Raw genomic sequence first — 20,000 nt, 5'->3', positions numbered from 1 at the left:
GTTAGAAATGTATTGATATAAGAAGGACTAACACCTAAAAACGGCAGGATTTATAAGACATGATTCCAATAGAAATGGACAAAAATAGTAATAAACAAAAAAAATGTCCTTTTTCATTTTTCTCCTTGTAATTGAATACATGAAAAAAAAAAATACACATTTTCCCCAGGGAATATACTCCTTCTGTGATACGACAAATAAATGTTTAGGTATTGGAGTGTGCAATGAAAAGTTGTATTCTTAAATTAGCAGTAAATAACATTTAAATAAAGCCACATCATTTACATTGGTGACAACGTAATTACTGTTCTGGACCAGGAACACGTAAAAATGTCAAATTAAAGACACAAAACACTAGTTCAATAATACATTTTAGAAACCGTTCAAGACTTGGTAACTCGTTTTTTATTTTTTTTAATGATATGGATTTTTATTTTGCCACTATAAATCCAAGGTTTGATACAGTAAATTTCAATGGATCCCTGAAACATCTTCATTTCTCATGATCCTCTGACTCATTTCTTTACACTGCACATAAGTCCACCATCATTCTGTACATCTGTGTTTCACACCCATTTTTCACTGCTGTCTCTCCTCTTCCCTTTCCTTTAACCTTCCTTTGAACGCACTAATAGCCTGTCTGCTGGTCAGGAGTCTTTGTTGGGCTGACATCTTATTAGGCCTGTTGCATTTAAACTGTATAAATACTTATACACACACGTCTGTGGGTGATGACAGCTGGGCTGAGTGGATCTGTCAGTAGTTAGTGCTGCTCTAAGAACTTTTCTTCTCAAAATTTATTTTAGGACTACACTCACTGCCCAAGCCCTGAGTAAAACTTCTGGGTTAGCATTTTAGCTTAAGGGCTAACTAGCTAGCCTAGGTGGTAGCTAGTCACCTTGTAGCTGGTGATCAGTTTTACCCTTTTGTGGTAAGTGCTATGAGGACTGTATTTATGACTATTAAGTTTCATGATTCCATGTGTAATAAATCATAGGCTCAAAGACATGGAGACAATACAGAAAAGGTGACAGAAAACTCTTTAAACCAGATGTTTTAAAACCTGAAATTACAGGTACTCTGAGTTCCTACAAGCTGCAAAGTAGTGTAGGGATCATGATTTAGTCAGAAATTATTATTGCTAATTCCAGCATAGTTAAGCTACGATAATGGAATATAAGTTTGGTGACATTTTCTGCCAAACTTTATTATGCATTTTTTCCCTCCTATATTGAAGAATAATTTTCAAAAGGACATAATGTTCTGTTCTCAAACTGAACAAACCTCAAAAACGTGATTGAGTCACACATTTCCAAAGACGTCCATTCAAACAGTTCAATTTGCTTCAACCAAAGTCACCCCCCCACACCCGCACCCCCACCTTATTTGTTCTTTGTTTGTTCTGACCGTCTTCCAACACTTGACTCCTGCCTCCAGATGGATACATCCACTTCTTATAGATGAACTATTCTGGCTGCTCACACTTGTACATTAGTCAAGATGTGGAGATGGCGGCCCAGTCGCCCAGGAGAGTTTAATCCCAGAGAGTGGACCACGCACACTAACCCACATGTACCAGTGTTCTCTGCATCAGACATGACGGTTCTGCTGCCACCTGTTATGTGTTGCGTCTGATAATTCCCATATGGAGGCAGAAAATTAGGCTCTGTCAGTTGGTTAGGAAAAAAAAAAAAAAAAAAAAAAAAAAAGACAAGACGGCGACGGAGACCGAAAACAAAAACAGAGAAACAAGACATTTAGGCAGCAGAGTGAGTGCAGTCGAGGCGAGTGTTTACTTTGGCTTTCTTTCACAGATACCAAAAAGCCCGATTTTGCTCACAGACGGCTAAGTATGATTGTTGAAATCTATTGGCCTGCATACGAGTATTTCATATTAGAGCGAGGATTTGGTCAAAAGAGGACAGATGGAACAAATCACTTTTGGCTCACTCCTCCGAAAGTTTGAAGTAATCCGGGTATCCTTCAGGGAAATTGGAACAATTGTGGCTGCACTCTCCTCTTCAGTAATGAGCTGTCCAATGACTCTGCAAGCTACCATTTATTTGTGTGTGTGACTGAAAGTGTTGTTTAACCTTGGAATATTTGCACTGTGCGCTGTTATGTGAACAAAGATTCTCCGCAATAATTCATTGTGATAAAAACATCGTTACTGACGTGTGGGCGGCGGCGTTTACTGGCAGTGTGATGTATTTATTATTACTCATCACATTTCTTTGGTTTTACATTGTCAGATTATGTATGTTATGAACTAATATTTTATTTTTATCGACGGGTGTGTTTTCACTACATATGGGCCACGTGTTTAAGTATCTTTTTGTTCTAGTTTGTTGCCCTTGCGTGGCACAAGGAACATTTCCCATAATGCATTGGGAAAGCCATTTCTCAGTGCTTCTTGGAATAATTTTGTAATGACGTGGGTAATTTTAATATAGTATGTCAGCAGTAAGCGTGTAGCTACCGCTGACTTTCCTGCAGGGTGTGCTAAAAGGCATTCATTCACAGGCACTCAGGCTGAGGTGACGTTGCACTGGCTTTTAATATTATAAACTCGCAGTATCTGGCATTAAGTGGTACTTTATTTGTCCGTCTATGTCAGGACCGATCTTTTAAATGAGGAACTTGAAAGGTAACACAGGGTTAAAGTAGTTATATAGGTATCACCTTACAGCAAAAAAAAGAAAAAGATAAACGCAATGGACTCTGTGTTCCTTCCATAGTTCCAAACATGCAGATTCATATGTTAATATGTTACGAGGACTCTCTAAACTGACCGTATTTATGAGCGTGTGCCAGAGAGAGTTGTCTCTATATGTGGACCAGTAATCTCTAAACTGACCGTATTTATGAGCGTTACGACCAGTAATGGACCGACGAACTGTGGAGTCTGGACCCCCTCCCTCCTCAAGCCCCCCCTCCCACCTGATTACTACTGAGATTGACTCCAGTTCTCCAGAGAACTCTGGAAAGAATGGAGATGTTGACGATAAATTAATTAAATAATGAATGAATGAAATGAATGAATAAACTTAACGATGCTAGAACCAAACATTTACTAAATGTGCCATAAAGATTCATGCACTTATTTAATTTATATTGTGTATATACCCCATATATATTGTGTGCAAACGTATATTCAAAACTTAAATTCATTTATATTTATACATTTTAATTTTTTAATGCATGCTAATCATTTTACACCTAATCATTTTGACACATAATAACAACAATAATCAACGCTTTTCTTACTCAGTGCCACCTATCAGTCATTAAGTAACTGGACTTAATCTGGACACCAGTAAAATGCTATTGTGAAACTTTATCCCTGCTTTACTGGGCTGGTTTACCTTGTGTTTCCAGGGCTGCCTCATTACAGAGAACTTAGGGAATGAAAAGATTAAAATACTGTATTTTCTTGTGAAAACCACAGGTTGCAGTGAAGTAAGACACAGAGGTGGAACATAAAAAAACCCCATGCTCTCGTAGTAAACAAGTGTTCCAAAGGAAATCATGTTTCAGTACTGCGACCAACCATAGATGTCCTCAAATCCAACCTTTGGTCACAACCAACCAACCAACCATTTAGGAGACGGAGCCACAGTCGACACAGAAGCCGTCGCTCAGCTGCTGGGCCTTTGCTGTGCGCCCGTGTTTTCATGCGTTCATGTCGCTCTGCAGTGATAGTTCAATCTCGAGCAATAGCTTCACTCTGATGACAGCAAAGAAATGACTACAGACGTCCTTACATCAGTTTGCAGACGTTAATTATGTAAAACTTGTGCTGCAGCTCTGGCCTGGTGAAATATGGCTGTTGCTGCGATGGCCGACAGTAACTGGCCAAATTGGACGCCAGTACAGAGTCGTAAACAAACAAACAGGCATTTGCATCTTGCTGCCGTTACAGGCGTATCAGAGAAGAATAACAATGCCTGTGTTTCCTGTGTAATCTCTGATACTAATGAATGAGGAGTCATAATTTAATTGTCAGCAGTGTTTGTAGGTGTAATTCAATTTGCTTTAAGCATGATCAGACTTGGGTTTTCATCAGCTGAGGTCTGCTGCACTGGTAACTAATGATAATTATTATATATTTAAAGAAAAACAACTCACTTCCCACACATCTGAAAATGATATCACTGACGAATCTTTCAGTTTTAAACAAAATATCTTCAAACTGACACTGTTGTATCAGCAAACCGTTTATCAAAAAATGAAGGGTTTTATAAATATAATATTAAAAACAGATGAATGAATCTTCCAGTATAGTACAGTTTACACCAATAGTCCATTACAACTGAAAACAGTCTCAGTGTTGGACCTTTTGCACTGTTTCCATTCAACAAACGAATGAACACACACAGTGTCGGTTAACTAAGTCTGTTTTAGTGACTCTGAGGTATAAACTATCCACAGTAAACTGAGGAGACACATTAGCACATTCAGCGCATCAGGTATTTTATTAAGATCTTTATTGTATCATAACAGAATAAATCTCACAGTCTCGCCGCTGTCTTTGTCCCTGATGTTAAAATTCTTCCAAACTGCTGACATTGTTGACCTACTTAAATAAACTGGCCACAATAAAACTCTGAACACTGACTGACCTGTACACAGGTGGTTGTGAAGTACTGTGGATTAGTACAAGTATGAATATTTCAATGAAGAATCGAGTGCGTAACTAATAAGATCCTTACACAAAAACAACATTTCTTTAAAGTATTTCAGTACTTTTATTTGTACGAGTGATTAGGATGTTACTAGGTGGAACTGTGTTCTCAAGGATGAGGTCGTTTCCAATTTGTAGCTAATGCCTCTGTAGGACAGTTTCAAAACCTTTTCTATGCTGCAGCACATATTTTATATTCCCATTGAGAACCAGTGGGGATGTCAAAAAAAGTGTATGTAATGAGGTGTAATGATCTTCTAGTTTCAATGCACTCACAATTTATTTACTTAGTATGAACCCTGGGCCTGTTTAGTTGAACCTGGGATGCTCACAGGAATTGAAGAAAGACACAAATGAAGACACACATATTTTTTCAGCTTGTTTGGCCTTGGAATTGGCTTGTACTTTTACCATAACTTTTATTGTAATTAAAAAAAAAAAAAAATTCTCCAGTGCCTAGTTCAAATTGTTTTTTGTTTTTTAGCTATTTTACAGAAACGTCACTAATTCTAATGTTTGATTAGTAAAAGGTAAATAAGCAGATTAATTAGCCACCTTTTTTATTATTTATTATTATTCCTCCTTTGATTGTCACACAAAAAAACAAAGACAGATAAGATGCAATTAAAAAAAAAATGTTTTCAGACAAATTAGGTGAAGTGAATGATTCTCCATTGAACACCTACAGTCTGGGACCTGAAACCTGATAGATGAGTGGTTGAGTGAGACAATTAAATAAGAAATGGATGGATGGATGGATGGATGGATGGAAGGAAGGAAAGTATCAGAATGGTAGAATGCTTTACTGCATACTTTTATTGGAAGTGACCAGTGGCCGTTCCCCATGATATACTGGACGGAGCAGCAGCTCCACAGACACCGCTTCTATTTAAGGGTCAGCTCAGACATGTCAAAGTACCAGGTGGTGTGGTTTATTCATGAGGACGTGTTCACAACCAAATCTCAGTTCCCATGAAGCCTGTGTGCTCGTTCTTTTTATCCAATCAAATAAAATCCACCCATCTTTGACATGATTGTTCATCCGACTGTTATTTATCACCAAGCATTTAATGTACAGTAATTGACATGAATGCATCTTTAACTTGAAATTCTTCTGACAAACGCAAGTGTAATTGTTACATTTCCCAGTGCTCATAAGACTAATAACTGATCATACAGCTTTTCTTAGTTCCTCTCCAGTTCCCCCTTAAATGCCCTGACACGCTGATGTTACTGATTTACCACTTCACTGAACCCTAACCGTGACATTTCCAGGGGTTGCTCCCTCCTGCGTTGCTCCCTGTCCTCCTCTTTTGCCTGTCTGTCGACAACCGCCTCCTACTTAACCAGCTTCCTACTTCTCTCAGTTTGCTATGTAGCTCATAGCATCCCTAAATATAGTCGAGCATGTCTACCTCTTCCTCCTCTTTCCGTCTCCTCTTCATCCTGGCCCTGTCTGACAAATTTGAGCGAGCCTAGACAATTCAATCTGACATGCCTTTACATAACAATTCAATCCACAGCACCTTCCTCCTCCTCAGCACAGCGTGACCCAAAGGTGTGTTATTGGCATGGATGCAATTTTCAGCATCAGACTGGGGCTGAGGATATTATTAGACCTGCCTGAGCAGAGCTGTGGCTTCTTGAATTCGAGCGCATCAGGTATGTTCCTCAGAATCAGCATGGCTCCGTACAGGGAGGATCAAATGCGACCTTAGCATTATCATACAACCCCCCCCCCCCCCCCCCCCCCCACACACACACACAGGACAGCAGCCTTTATTCACACCAAAGCCTTCTCAGAGAGGGAGGCAGTTAGCGGGGAAGCTGTAGTAAATCTTAAATAATAACCGCAAAGAGTTATGACCCTTGCTGACATTATGCCGTCGCACACCTGCCTCCTCCTGCCTCCTGATTTATCTCTGGTCTGCCAATAAAGTCCAACATGAAAATGTCACATGTACCAAAGAGCCGGCCTCCACCGCAGGAGTGAGCCCATGCAGAATTAAGAGGTCTCACATTTATTAAACCATCAGCGTGCATTTTAAAATCCAAGCCTATTTTGCATCTTGAGGGAAAATTAAAAAACGTGACCTGGTCAAAATTTCAGCAAAAGGCTCGAACATTAACAACATAACTTTGCCAGATTTTTATTTTTATTGAATAGGCAGATTAAATTGTGCAGTTATTGTAAGATTATCCTTATTAGCCTCCTGATTTTGTGTTGTTTCTAGCTTTGTGTGTTTGCCTCCCCCCCTTACCCCACCATTGTGTCACTCGTACAGTCTTTTTGATAAATGTTTTTCTGTTTCTCCACTCAGGAAAGTAACTGAAATGTAGCTTGTTAAGGTGACATTTCAAACAGCAGTCACTTCCAAATTGCTGCTCAACACTCATAAAAAGTAGTCTCTGTGGGAAGATCATTCGACACGAGCTCGAAGACAACAGCTAAGTTTAGTTTTCACCGACATTAGTTCCTAAAATGAACTCGGTAGCTCAGGGGAAAAATCCTGAATGTTTATGCACTGTTGCACATATACATACTGTAGGTTACATTTTCAATTTTGTAATTTGTGTACACTAAATCAGTGTTTCCCAAACTTTTCTTTCTGGGGACACATATTTTAAAAGTCACAAACTTTTGTGATCCAAGTCAATAGATTAGAAAACTCCTGGGAAACATGATGTGAGTTGACCCAAAAAAACCAAAGAAAAAACTCTTGCGACCCACCTGTAATGTGACAGTGATAAACAAAACAATTAAATCCTCTTCCACTATGTGGCACCATATGGGTTTAAAACAAACAAACAAAAAAGAAACTCTTAGTGCGTGTATTTCTTCAATTCCTGAGAATATACCAGCATTGTGTTCAACTAAACAGGCCCAGGTTTTTTTGTTGGTAGATCATATTATTTCAATATATATACTATTACTTTGTGGTGTGTCACTGATCAAATACTCAAGAGTGTTCCATAGTTTGAGAACCACTGAGCATAATGTTGCTTCAAAAGGTGAATTAATATATTCCAGAGAATTTTTTTCAAAGTAGTTTTCAAAAGCACATTAATTACATTTTTTTACTTTTTTTTTAAGCCATTGAAGATATAAAACAGCTTCTAGGCCAAATGGACAAAAGAGCACAGTGTCAGGTCAATGATATCCCAAACAGCTTCTAGGCCAAATGGACAAAAGTGTCAGGTCAATGATATCCTGCAGATTCACCTATTCATATTCCTTTGCTTCTGCACTTAGTTAACCAACTCTTTGTTATACATCGTTTTGTAATTAAAAATAGGAATGAATCCCAAGGTTTGTCTCCGAACTAACTAATATCCTGCATCTACAGTGCATGGTATAGTCTGTGTTCCCCCAAAGTCTTGTCTTCTGTGACTTAAACCATAATTAATCTTAATGGGTGTGCTTTAAAAAGCATTGTGACAAAGACGATCTCTTCAGAGCGGCGGTAGGAAACAGAAAACAGCAGCGATAAATAAATGTGGCAGTTCTTTGGGTCTCTCTCTCACTCACTCTCTCTAAATATCCTGAGGGTTGTAAGGCACTGACTAATTACCCCTCCCCCCCTGAAGACAAGGGTCACACAGTAACAGCCAGTCACACTTACACACAGAATTAGTCAGGACCTGTCAGAGTGGGAGGCTATCACCAGGAGATAACAAGGCAGAGATCCATAGATCGCGGAAGGAAAATGATAGCCTCACACCTGACTGCCTGTGACACTGACGGGAAATGGAAGTGATATATAAATGTATCTACATCATGAGGACTAAGACTGACAAAAAACAGACGAGAAAGTCGGAGTGCCGAGAATATAGTTCTAACTGCAGCATGCTGAACAGACCTGATGAATCACAATGGGATGACGCCGCGGCAGATCTCCGAGGTCTGATAACAGGGTTTTTGAAAATGCAAAAGAAAAGGAAATCTGTGAGACAGATACGTATGAGAAATTAAATAATGGTCAAACTAAAAATCGCTGCTGCTGCGACAATACCACTACTTCTAATAACAGTGCATTATGCGAAAGGAATTGTAGAGAGCATTATCAAATACAAGAGAAGAAAGAAACAAAAGCTTCACCTTCAGCCAGAATGAATGGGTCTTAATTACGAACGCCTTTTTCTTGTTTTGTTAGATATGATTTCCTTTCTTTTTTTTTTTAGTCTTTTTTTTCCTTTCCCATCTACAACCTTTCATTAATTCTTGTCAAGCTGATTTCTTTTTTTTTCATTTGTGGCGGTGACCTCTTTCTCATGTATTTTAAAATGACCCCACATCCTACATCCCCACTGTCAAGCACACGTCGTGTTTCAATGGAAATGTAATATGAAACAAAATTACAGTCTTTTACCCCAATCTCTGTCTTTCTGTCTTTGGTGCTATCTGCAGGATCTCACGATGACATCAAGCATAAATCATTGAGGAAAAGCCTGTGACGGAAAGAAACAGAGGGGAGAAGAGGGAACAGGGAACCAAAGACGAACACAAGAAAGGCCATTATGGGGAAGCTTGTAGGCCCATCACATATTTTGAACAACTATTCTTCTAAGGGCCCAAGAGGCAGAGCACTTAGACGAGACACACCTGCCGAGGAGATGAAACAACCCGATGGACACTAAAGGGATGAGCTGCTTGCTTTTTTCCCCTCCATGCTTATCTGGCGATAACTTGTCCAGCATCATCAAGTGTTCGCATATCTGTGAAGTTTAAGAAAAATGTGAATAGTATGCCAAAGCGCTCAGCTTTAGAGGAAATGTAACATTAGGACATTGGACGTTTAGGGAATATTTGATGCTGCATATATTTATTTTTGTACAAGTGTTAAAGAGAAAACCCACTGGATTCCCTGGGTTTTACATCACCTTCATAGCAGTCTTTACGTTTTCTGTATTTAATGTGGAACTGTGAATATAGTCATGCGTTCTTTCTCAAGGATAATTCTGGTTGCAAGAAAAACCCTTGATGTATCGATCTGAAACACCTCCGCAGCTGCATACCATCATATAAAGAGACAGATATATTGCCACTTCAATGGAACCGGTTTTCAGTCAGTCAGTATTACCGATCTGTCACTGTTATAGCAACCGTTAAGTATAGGAGTGGTTGTTTTCTTTCGTAGATGCACTATCACAACTAGGCTTTCACTTCCTGCAAAGCCTGTGGATGTTGGGGGAGCAGGATCTAGAAGAGAAATGGTGAGCAAAGAGCCCAACCACCTGCTTACAGGCCAAACCAACGGCAAGAGCCAATTGACAGACAAGCTACCGGGAACAATGACCGTGCGCTCAGTCCTCCTCAATCGAGACTCTCCGGATATTGAGAGTCATCTCAAACGACGTCGTAACCGTACCCACCAAGTCCGCTTTAAGGACCTGGAAGATGGCAGCAGTAGCAGTGGCAACAGTGGGACGGGAGAAAACAATAGCCATCAAAGGACTCCCAAAGACTGTGACAGCCCAAATCCTCTTTATAAACACTGCAGGTCACCGCAGCCGTGGTCCACGGACGGTCCAAGGACTAATGACCTGCCTGGCCAAACATCTGTGGTAGGAGCTGTGCGCGGTGATATGGCCAGTACCATAGAGGTTGTGGCTGCTTTCTTAGCCAGGGCCCCTCCTCATCCACTGACGCCAGGTCCTACACGTCGATGCTGGGCTCCACCACAGACTAACTCACTAACCTTGCCAATGACACGAAGGACCTGCACAAGCACCAGCACAGCCATCCAGACGTCTCCATGCCTCAAAAAGCCCCCGTCCCTCTCCTCAACTCACACACGGAGCCACAGCCTTGGTGATTCAGTTGGTATAGATGGGGATGATGAGCATGACTCTCAAGATGAATACCTTACACACAACCATGTGTCGGTGTTGCCTGCATCCAGAAACCAAAATGGTCCTCCTGGGCCTAGAGATAAAACAGTTGTAGAACGGAAATCTAAAGCCTGCAGGACAGACTTAAAGTCAGCTGTGAGCGTGGTCAAAAACTCCAGGCACAACTGCACGTCAGCCCTCAACAGCAGTCAGCCGTGTCGCAGTTCTCCTGTGTCAATCTGCGATGGACCCAAGAGGCAGGGAAGCAGCACTCCCTCGGTAGTAAGGAGGAGAAAGCGACTGAATAGAACCACAAGTGATCCTGGAAAAGAGGTGCACTACTGCACCACGCCCACTCAGACTGAAACCCAAAGTCTAATTCAGCCACCTTCAAACACCAAACTCTGCACAACCCAAGTTCAAACTGAGAGTCCCTCGTCGTGTCAAAACTCAAAGTACTGCACCGCTCAGAGTCAAACTGAAAATCATCAGCCTTCATCTGTGACTGATAAACAATGCACAACTCCGCTTCAAACCACAGACACGACTCCAGCCCTACCTCCCAGTGTTGAACAGTGCTCCACACAGATACAAACCGACTCTCCCTGTCGCTCTCCTCCTAATACTCAGCCGTCCACTGCACGGACAAAAACTCATGGTCTCTCCGCTACTCCACCACTGAAAGTGTCATCTGTCCCTGTGAAAATTCATTCTGAGCCCCCGACTCAGTTACCAACCAGGACCCAAGACCCACCCATTACCAAAATAACTACTGTGCCTTATGCTACTTCTGCCCTGTCCACAGGTGCACCAACACAGACTACTGAACACCGGGGTAAACCTCCTTGCTCATCTTTCTTAAATTCTGTTTCCCCCACAACGCCCCCCCTGCCTATAACTGTGTCTATTTGCTCCACTTCCCCTACACCTACTTGTGTAGCAAATCCAATTACACAAAATACAGTTGTGTCCACAGAAACAACGCCCTCTTGCTCAACAGTTGTTTCCTCCAGCCCTTCCTTAATTGCACCTCCGTTACCTACTCCTGACCCCATCGTAGTGTCATCCTCTCCTTTGAGCTGTTCTACACCAACCCCAACTGTCACGACTGCAACCCCTGATATAACTCCACCGGACTCCATCGGACACCTAGCGACAGTTCCAGACCTCGCACACGGAGCGTCACACAACTCCACCACACTGCCTTCAAACCTGACACCCTGTACGTTTGTAACGCAGACTGCCCTGTCCTGCACCTCCATTGCATATTACACCACCACACCTCCACACGGTCACCATGCACCTCTACCTAATTCCACGACACCCTCTTATGCCGCTGTCATACAAACTGTCTCCCATTGCAACATACCCTATCAAACCGTCACCACTAGCTTACCTCTGTACTCCACTCACGTCTCAAACTTCTCAAAGTCCTGCACTTCTCCTGCATCCAATCTTCTAAACACACAACCCAGCGTCACGCCGACTAAAGCCGTTCCTTTGTACTCTTCTAAATTCCGTGCTGCACCACCATATACCCCACCCTCTCAGGCCTCCTTCAATGCTCAGGATAAAAGGGGCATCCGACTTCCTCCTCCTCCTCCACCACCACCTCCACCCTACACCCCTCGTAAAAAGGGAAACGACAAACCAGGTCCTGGAATCCAAACACCTAAGCTCAGGGCAGACAGCAAGGCCGATGAGAAGGAGAAAAAGGAAAATGTAAAATCTACCGACTCACCCAAACTTAACGAGCAGGCCTGCTCTCAGAAGCACAGAGCTCAAACGTCGCCAGTTCCTGTGATGAAGGGAGAGAAAGAGTTCTCCTCATCCTCTCCTGCCAAGGCCTGTTTTAAGACCAGCTGTCTCAGCTCAGCACAGGCTCAGCTTGGGGCCCTCCACAAAATGCTCTGCTCCGGGGCCAACGCCAGGCCCAGCACTCCCAACAGCCAGCACCGTCTCCCTCCTGACCAGCAGGGTTGCTCTGGAGCCAAAGGCTGCTCTTCTTCGAGGCCCCTGACTCCCACCCAGGCTGACACACTGAGACAGGTCCAGGAAATCCTGGGAGGGTTGGTGGCTGGGGCCAAGTGTAAATTGGACCCCTCCAGAGTGACAGAAAAACTCCTTAGTCCCAATGGGCCCCTGCATGACATACGTAGCTTGCAGAGCCAGCTCCACAGTTTGGAGGGAGTCCTGGAAACCAGCCAGAACACCATTAAAGTCCTGCTGGATGTGATTCAAGACCTTGAGAAGAAGGAAGCGGAGAGAGATGGGTGAGGCAATATTTTATTTCAAAAAATGTTTAAATAAAAAAAAATGTGTATAAAAAAACCAAGCATAATCATTCTAAAGCAACCATTTATTAAATGAAAACAAGATAAATTACAATTTGTACTATTTTACCAACAACAAATATTTCCACCGCCACCGTTAGTTAAATTGCACGATCTCATCTCTGGGTCTTCTTAACTGCTGCGTCGTATTTTGGCTTCTGACTCCCAGCTCTACTAATCAAACTCATCAGTGGCCAAATAAATATCCCAAAGCAGGCTGTTGTGTTGTTGACTGCAGGGACGTTTTCCAAGCTGTTAAGGACTGACACTTAAAAATCACAGCCCGGTGTTAGTGTCTTGGACAGTGATTGTACAGTGGAAGTGCTCTCTGTGCTAAAAAAAAAAAAATACCCCAGTGATTCAATTCTGGAATTTTACAACACATTGCTGGTGACCCAGGATGACAATATTGTTCTTGGCACCACACTGTGACCAAGGTGGTGTTCAAAGATAGTGTTAACAAAATCATGAAATGTTGCAACGCCCCAGGTTAAATCAGAGGTTTGGGGGGTGGGGGGTGTCTGCGTGTGCAAGCCTTCGGCTAAAATAGGAGCCACACCGCATTTGTAGTTGAAGAAGTGAAATGACTTGCAGCCCCAGGCTAACGTATGGGCCTATAAATCTGAGGCCCTCTGCCAAGGGCTGCTTGACAGCGGGACAGACGGACAGACAAATAAAGACAGACAAACATAAGGAGGAGGACCGATAGAGTGAGACAGCCAGAGATAGATCCACTCAGGATAAACAGTCAGACAAGCACGAGTGGAAGTACATAAATTTTGAGTGGCTGATATTTTGTGGACTGGAAAGTAAATGTCAGCATGTTGCCTAAGAGCCTGCTGTTTATTCCCAGACAGTTAATTTCTCTGGTAAGTTTCAGAATCTCTTAACACAAAAACAAATTACCAGCAGACATGATAATGTGACCGTAGATCTGCACTGAAACACCGTCGACAAGTGGGTCACTGTTGTCACATTATTGTTTGCAAACCCCTCCGAACCCATGATGTGTTATGAGTATTACAAATCCACGGCTGCTGTGCCAAAGACTTGCAATGATGCAGTTGCTCTATTTATAGTCACTCCCTGTATTATAAGCATCATAAATACTTTGGCAATAAAGCTGTGAGGACAGGACACAGAATATATTTTGTGAAAAACAGAAAAGGGGGGAAAAAAAAGTGATGTAAGTGAATGAAACAATAGTTTGGACTGAGAAGTGACACGGTACTTTTTTTTTTTTTTTTTACGAAGTTTGATGTCAGTCATGCTGTTCTCAACTCTCAACTGTCCCTGTGCTGAAAAATTCATGTCACTGCAAACCACTGAGATTTCTGGGATACTACAGTAAAAGCACCTGCAGCAGCCCCTGTGTACACATTCAGTATGTTACAGTTGCTATAGATAAAAATCCCACTGCTGTTGATGTTGACTTTAATGTTCCATTCTTCTGGGTATAAAAACAGGTCGTAGTCTCAGGGCTTCTACCTGATTGGCTACTTGGTAATCTTTTCACACACTTGAATCGATGGAAGACTGACCCATTGAAATCTGAACTTTAAGCCTCACAAACTTTTTTTAATGAATATGTAATGCGTGTCACACATGACACCACTTAAATGTCCATTCATCTCATTAAATTATCTTGTGAGCTTCGGTTTAAACCCTGAAACACGCTTCGTGCCTCAGCAGCGCATCAGTGTCAGGGAACATCACACTTTTCTTGTAACCAAAGAGCAGCGTCTCACATTGTTAATGACTCCAACGTTTCATCCCCATTAATTTTAAGAAGCCAAAGATTTTTTTTTTTACTGTATCAGCAGTTTGCCTGTGTTTTCTTTGTCATTTCTCTGTTAAAAAAAAAACACCTACTTTAGAAATATTTACTAGAAACAAACACAGTCCTGAGACACATCTGTTACAAATTCAAAAGGTGTTTGATTTTAATGACTAAAAGATGTCAAGGCTCACAGGTGTCTGGAAAAGATTCAACAAGTTCTCATTGCCTTGCTTTACCTGAAAATAAAAAAATAAATGAAAAAAGAACTGAACTCCAGACCTAAAACGAGGCAGAACTGAGACATTTTCTGATTTAAAAACCTTTTAACTTAAACAGGAGAAGTACATTTTCTATTCTTAGGAATAAAGACTTATGTTTTCATTTTGTCTTAGAACTTTTTGACTTACCATCAAGTAAGGCACAGGTAGAGAAGAGACGCAACACAGAATGTCTCCCTTTTAATTTAGATAACTATAGTAAATGTTAACTAGCAGGAAACACCATAAGGTGTTTGATCGAAAATAAATTTAGCTCTCTCTCTCTCTCTCTCTCTCTCTCTCTCGTCATAACGACATCATTATTGGACATTGTTGACAGATAAAACACATTGCTGCAGATGCGCAACTGCTATGATTAAAGAGCAAACCGCCTACATGCAGTACATCCAAGTGTTATGTGTACTGCGCCTGGTATACATACATATACTTTATAGGTGATGCACTAAAACATAACACAAATCTCATGAGCTTTACTTTATGCCTGAGGTCATATACAGTGTGGTGACTCATGATTTACGTAACAGCCTGACGCAGTTAGAAAGGATATCATTAATTAAAAAAAAATGATATGAGGTTATTTAAATCAGACACACACACACACACACACACAGAGCCTTATCCTTGACCCTGACCACGTGTTACTCCACGTCCTTGTCCTAATTCCAAGGCATACTTTTCCAGGAGTTCCTGTTGGTGTGTTACTATCCTTGATTTAATTCAAATTTAATAGTAAGAATATTTAATCGTCAGATTTGGACTCACTGAAAGACCAGTTTAACGTGGCACTTAATCAGAATACTCGTGAAAAGTACAGTAGCGCCGAGTACCTGGTAATCAGTACCTGGTAATCAGTACCTGGTAATGTTTGTGGTAGAGCAATTATTTACAAAAAAATGTTATTGAACCACATATTTATTCATATTTTGATCTTTTCTTTGTTTATTATTAAAAACGACTTCCTGAAATATTTCTACAGTTTCCTATTTCAACAGAAACATTTTAAAAGAATACTAACATCATTAAAAACAACTGTAGTATAGTGGTATATAATATGTATATAATATATTATATTATATAAAACCTTTTTTTTTTACCATACTGAAAGACCAGTTTAACGTGGCACTTAATCACAATACTCGTGAAAATTTACTTGAGTATTGTATTTCTCTTAATCCTAATTTTTTAAAATTTCCCCCAGAGATGTCTTTCAGATTTTTGGCGTTTTTTAAATTCTGGTTCTGATTCTGAAGTGTTGCCCAGCACAAATGTATACGCACCAACATTCCTCTTTTACCCCTGATATGTTATTCTTCTGCCTTTCACACAGAAGACATTCATACAGGACTGGACAGGACATTGAGAACTGTGGGACCTGCAGGGACTGTGCCTGCATCATCTACAGGTACGTGACTGGATGGCTCTTCATAGTTTGCATATTTATGACTTTATGTCTCCGACTGGGGCAGTGAGGGCACCGTGAGTGTCAGAGTGTCAGAGTGCAGGATTGTGGGCATCATGAGTTGAGTTTTAAGGCTTGCTGAGGATTGTCACGCTGCTCCGTGACGAGAACAGCAAGATGCATCGTGGGTACAGCGCTGCGCAAACACCGCAGCAGGTCTGATCACTTCATTCACACTGAGGTGTGTTCACGCAGGCGTACGCACATTCACGGGCACACATACTGTCACTGAAATGTATTTAGTTGGACAGTAAGCAAGGAGTTAAAGTTTGAATCCAAAGGTATTGTACAGAGTACTAGTGCTAGAAAAAGAGAATTTAGTTTGACCACTGAGCTATAAACTGTATTTCAACATGCTCAAAATATTCTGACATGTGCTATTCAACATTGACAAAAAAAAGGCTTTGAACAGAAGGTCAGAAAAAATCGTATTTCTATGTTGTTAAACAGATCTTTTCTCATGATGATCAGGGATTAGATTAGATTAGATTAGTTAAGGTTGACTTAAAGAGGAGAAAAAAAAGATAGCAATTAAAAAACGGAATAAAGTAGACAGAGGTAGACCAGACTGTAAAATTTCACAAAAAAGTAAGATATTTTAAATGTACAAATAGTGTTAATAAAAAATATAAAATACTATACTATAATACTATAAACATTAAACACACAAACACTAGTTACCTAGTGGTTGGGACATGGAATGGCACCACAAATAATAAGTAATAATAAGTAAGTAAGTCTTACTGGATGTCACCTTATATTGCACCTTGTATTGCGAAGCATTTGTAATGATATTTCGAGCAAATGTTTTTCTCCTCCGTCATCTGCACTTCTAATTTCTCCGTCTCACTGACCCTTCTTTTTCACACAGATGAACAGATGACATAGTGTCACTCACAAGCACAAACCACATAATCATTCTTCGCTGAGGCTCAAATCTAAAATTGAAATCAGCCAATTAACAAACAGGATTTCACACTTTACAGGAGAGTGGAGAAAAACAAAAAAGAAACTCCGTTAGAGCTGTGACTTTTCTAAATAAGGGGAAGTAATCGGAGTGTGCACATGTCCAAATACCTCACCCGTGAACTCGCTCCTGTTTCATTTAATACACGTGTGATTTTTGGCGGGCTAATAAGGTGTCTCCTGTAGCTACAGCACCCCTAGTGGTAACCTGATTATCAGATGCACTGAGATATCGCTCAAGTCGACTTCCTGTAAACTGCACCAGCGGAGTAAACTATTAAACCGACTCGGTTTGTCCTCGTCATTGATTCATACACTGAATAGAACTTCCCACAATTTAAAAAAAAAAACTTTAAAACTATTATTTACTACTATTTTTTTTAAGAAAAGAAAAAAGGAAAGAAAAAAAACAGCTGAAGAAAAGAAACTGATAAAAAATGTGACATTTGAAGCAAAACATAGCCAGAGAGAGCAGGGAAAATGTGAAAAATAATGAAAATGACTCATTCACAAAATACAGTTGATGCTTTTCCCATTAAATTTCCACGAAACTAAAATTACTTTTTGGAAATTCACTTAAACCTGTATCTATCAGGAAAAATAACAGAAATGACTTCCTGTTTGGACGGACCGACTCAATGATATTGTTTTGTTAATCAATTGTTATATTGATTTGGCACAGTTGGAAAAGATGTTTACCAACAGACAATTTCATTTGGTTTGAAATGTTTAAAAATCCAAGTTTATTTATTTGTGCTGTTTTGCCATTTTAACTTCTCGTTACAACAAACAACCAGGAACTTAAACATTCTGTGAATCTGTAGTTGTATTCAGTAATTTTTGTTTTAAACCATGAAGACACCTGTTCTCATGTGACATTTTTTCAGCCATCTGTGTGAGATACGGTGACATTTGACCCATAACAATGAGCACGATTGGCTGAACGAGACACTTGGATTCGACAGGAAGTTGAGCGAGACTGTCATTTGATTTTATGGTCAGGATTGTTCTATTCACATCAGATGAAGTTATTACCTGACAGAAGGAACCTTTTTAACTATGAACTTGTACTCTTTTGTCTAGTCCAGGCATGTGCAAACTAAGGCCCGGGGGCTGGATGCGGCCCGTTCAGCCTATTAATCCGGCCCGCCAAACTTTTCCAAATTACATAATTTATTTATGTTATCATTATACTTTTTCCTGCAATATCCATGTTTCCCCAATAGATGGCGTAAAAAATGATAAAAGCATTGTAGCTTTTATGCATGACTTTTATCATGTCATTTATCTAAATTCACACGAATGCTTCATCGATCTGCTCTTGACCCGGCCCCTCTGTTTAATTTTAGGACAATTGTGGCTCACAAGTCAAAAAGTTTGTCCACGTCTGGTCTAGTCCCTAGATTGTCCCACAGGAAATAATTGTTAATGCATCTCTGGCTTTGATGGATGCTCCTTTTACACCCAGTCTGTTATGTAGTTAACATCCACGATGATGACTAAACGACCAGAATCTTGAAGCCAAACTCGCGGCTCAGGAGTTGGTAGATTTTCATCATCTCTGTGCATCATGACAGTGGCTTGCAGAACGTGTCGAGAGTTCCTTTCAAAAACTTGGGCGAAGTCGTTATTCTCAACCATATTAATCCGTCTAGAGTCTCTCACAATAACTCTGACAATTGTGTCAGTCACCCTGTCAGTCATGGACTTATTTACTGTCGGCCAGGACGTTGAAGCCTCTGCTGCATGAGATGGTATTTTAAACTGGCACAGTGAGTTCATGTGTGAATTAGAGAGCGACTAAAGATGAACCTGGAATTATTGGATATACAATGTACATCGCTCTGCATTGAATATTTCAGTTTCCTAAATGACCACAGTTAATTACCACAGCCTGAGTCTTTATTAAAATCCCACTGCTGTCATAGCATTTTTTTTTATTGACTTGACCCCCGTCCTTCTTTCTTCTGCTAAAGTGATTTCTCTGAAATACTCCTCTGTTTCACCGCCGGTTGAAATGCCTGCGTTCATGGTCATGTGAGGACTTATCACACTATCACCTGTCAAGTCCACACACTTTAGTCAAGAGGATTTTCCTGCTTTGAAAGAGGAGGTGATTTTTTTTTTTTCCTTTCTGTGAGTCTCAAATAGAGCTGAGTCTATAAAGAGATTTTGTCAGTGATGGAGAAGAAGGTGTTGAGCAGAGGAGAACCATAACATGGGGCCTGAAAAGGAGTGAGTGATGGAAAAGCCATAAAATCTGACAGGACAGATTCTATCAATTAAAAAGCTTCTTGTCCAAGTCCTCACAGAAAAGCAGCACTCAGCACACGCCACGCTATCAATCTACTCCAAAATGATTACACCCCGATGTATTTAGAAAAATGACGGAAAGTGCAGATTTGGGTGTTTGTCCTTGTGCGATAAGCTACTTATAAATTTGATCCGAGCAAATCTGCAGACGTGTTTTATCGTCTCCGTTTTTGACACCAGATATATAATAATAATTTGAGCAGAATCAACAGTAATAGTAATTGATGGGCTCTAGATAAGCAATTAAACAATACAATTATCTAGCACAGTGGTTTTCAAAATAGCCAGGGGGCGCTGAAGAGCCTCAGAAAACTGAAGGGAAGATCAGAAAAAAAAAATACGCAGCCCTGACTCG

General features: G+C 40.6%; 1 protein-coding gene across 4 annotated transcripts in view; it reads left to right on the top strand.

Annotated features, from left to right (window-relative positions):
* Nucleotides 1-20,000, top strand: part of LOC103390427 (proline-rich protein 36-like) — a 53,834-nt gene that overhangs the window by 9,828 nt on the left and 24,006 nt on the right. For 3 of the 4 annotated variants that reach the window (XM_008326280.3, XM_017038798.2, XM_025062301.1), the window contains 2 exons: nt 9,093-12,789; nt 16,235-16,309. In XM_008326280.3, coding sequence (XP_008324502.1) covers nt 9,896-12,789; nt 16,235-16,309 — 2,969 coding nt within the window. In that variant the 5' untranslated portion in view covers nt 9,093-9,895. The remainder of the gene's footprint in view (nt 1-9,092; nt 12,790-16,234; nt 16,310-20,000) is intronic. The other variant, XM_025062300.1, reaches the window with a different exon arrangement.

The sequence above is a fragment of the Cynoglossus semilaevis genome, chromosome 14 (genome assembly GCF_000523025.1).
Source record: "Cynoglossus semilaevis isolate Cse_v1.0 chromosome 14, Cse_v1.0, whole genome shotgun sequence".
Lineage (NCBI taxonomy): Eukaryota > Metazoa > Chordata > Actinopteri > Pleuronectiformes > Cynoglossidae > Cynoglossus > Cynoglossus semilaevis.
Note: the sequence above shows the minus strand (reverse complement) of the source record. Positions and strands in the feature narration are given on the sequence as shown.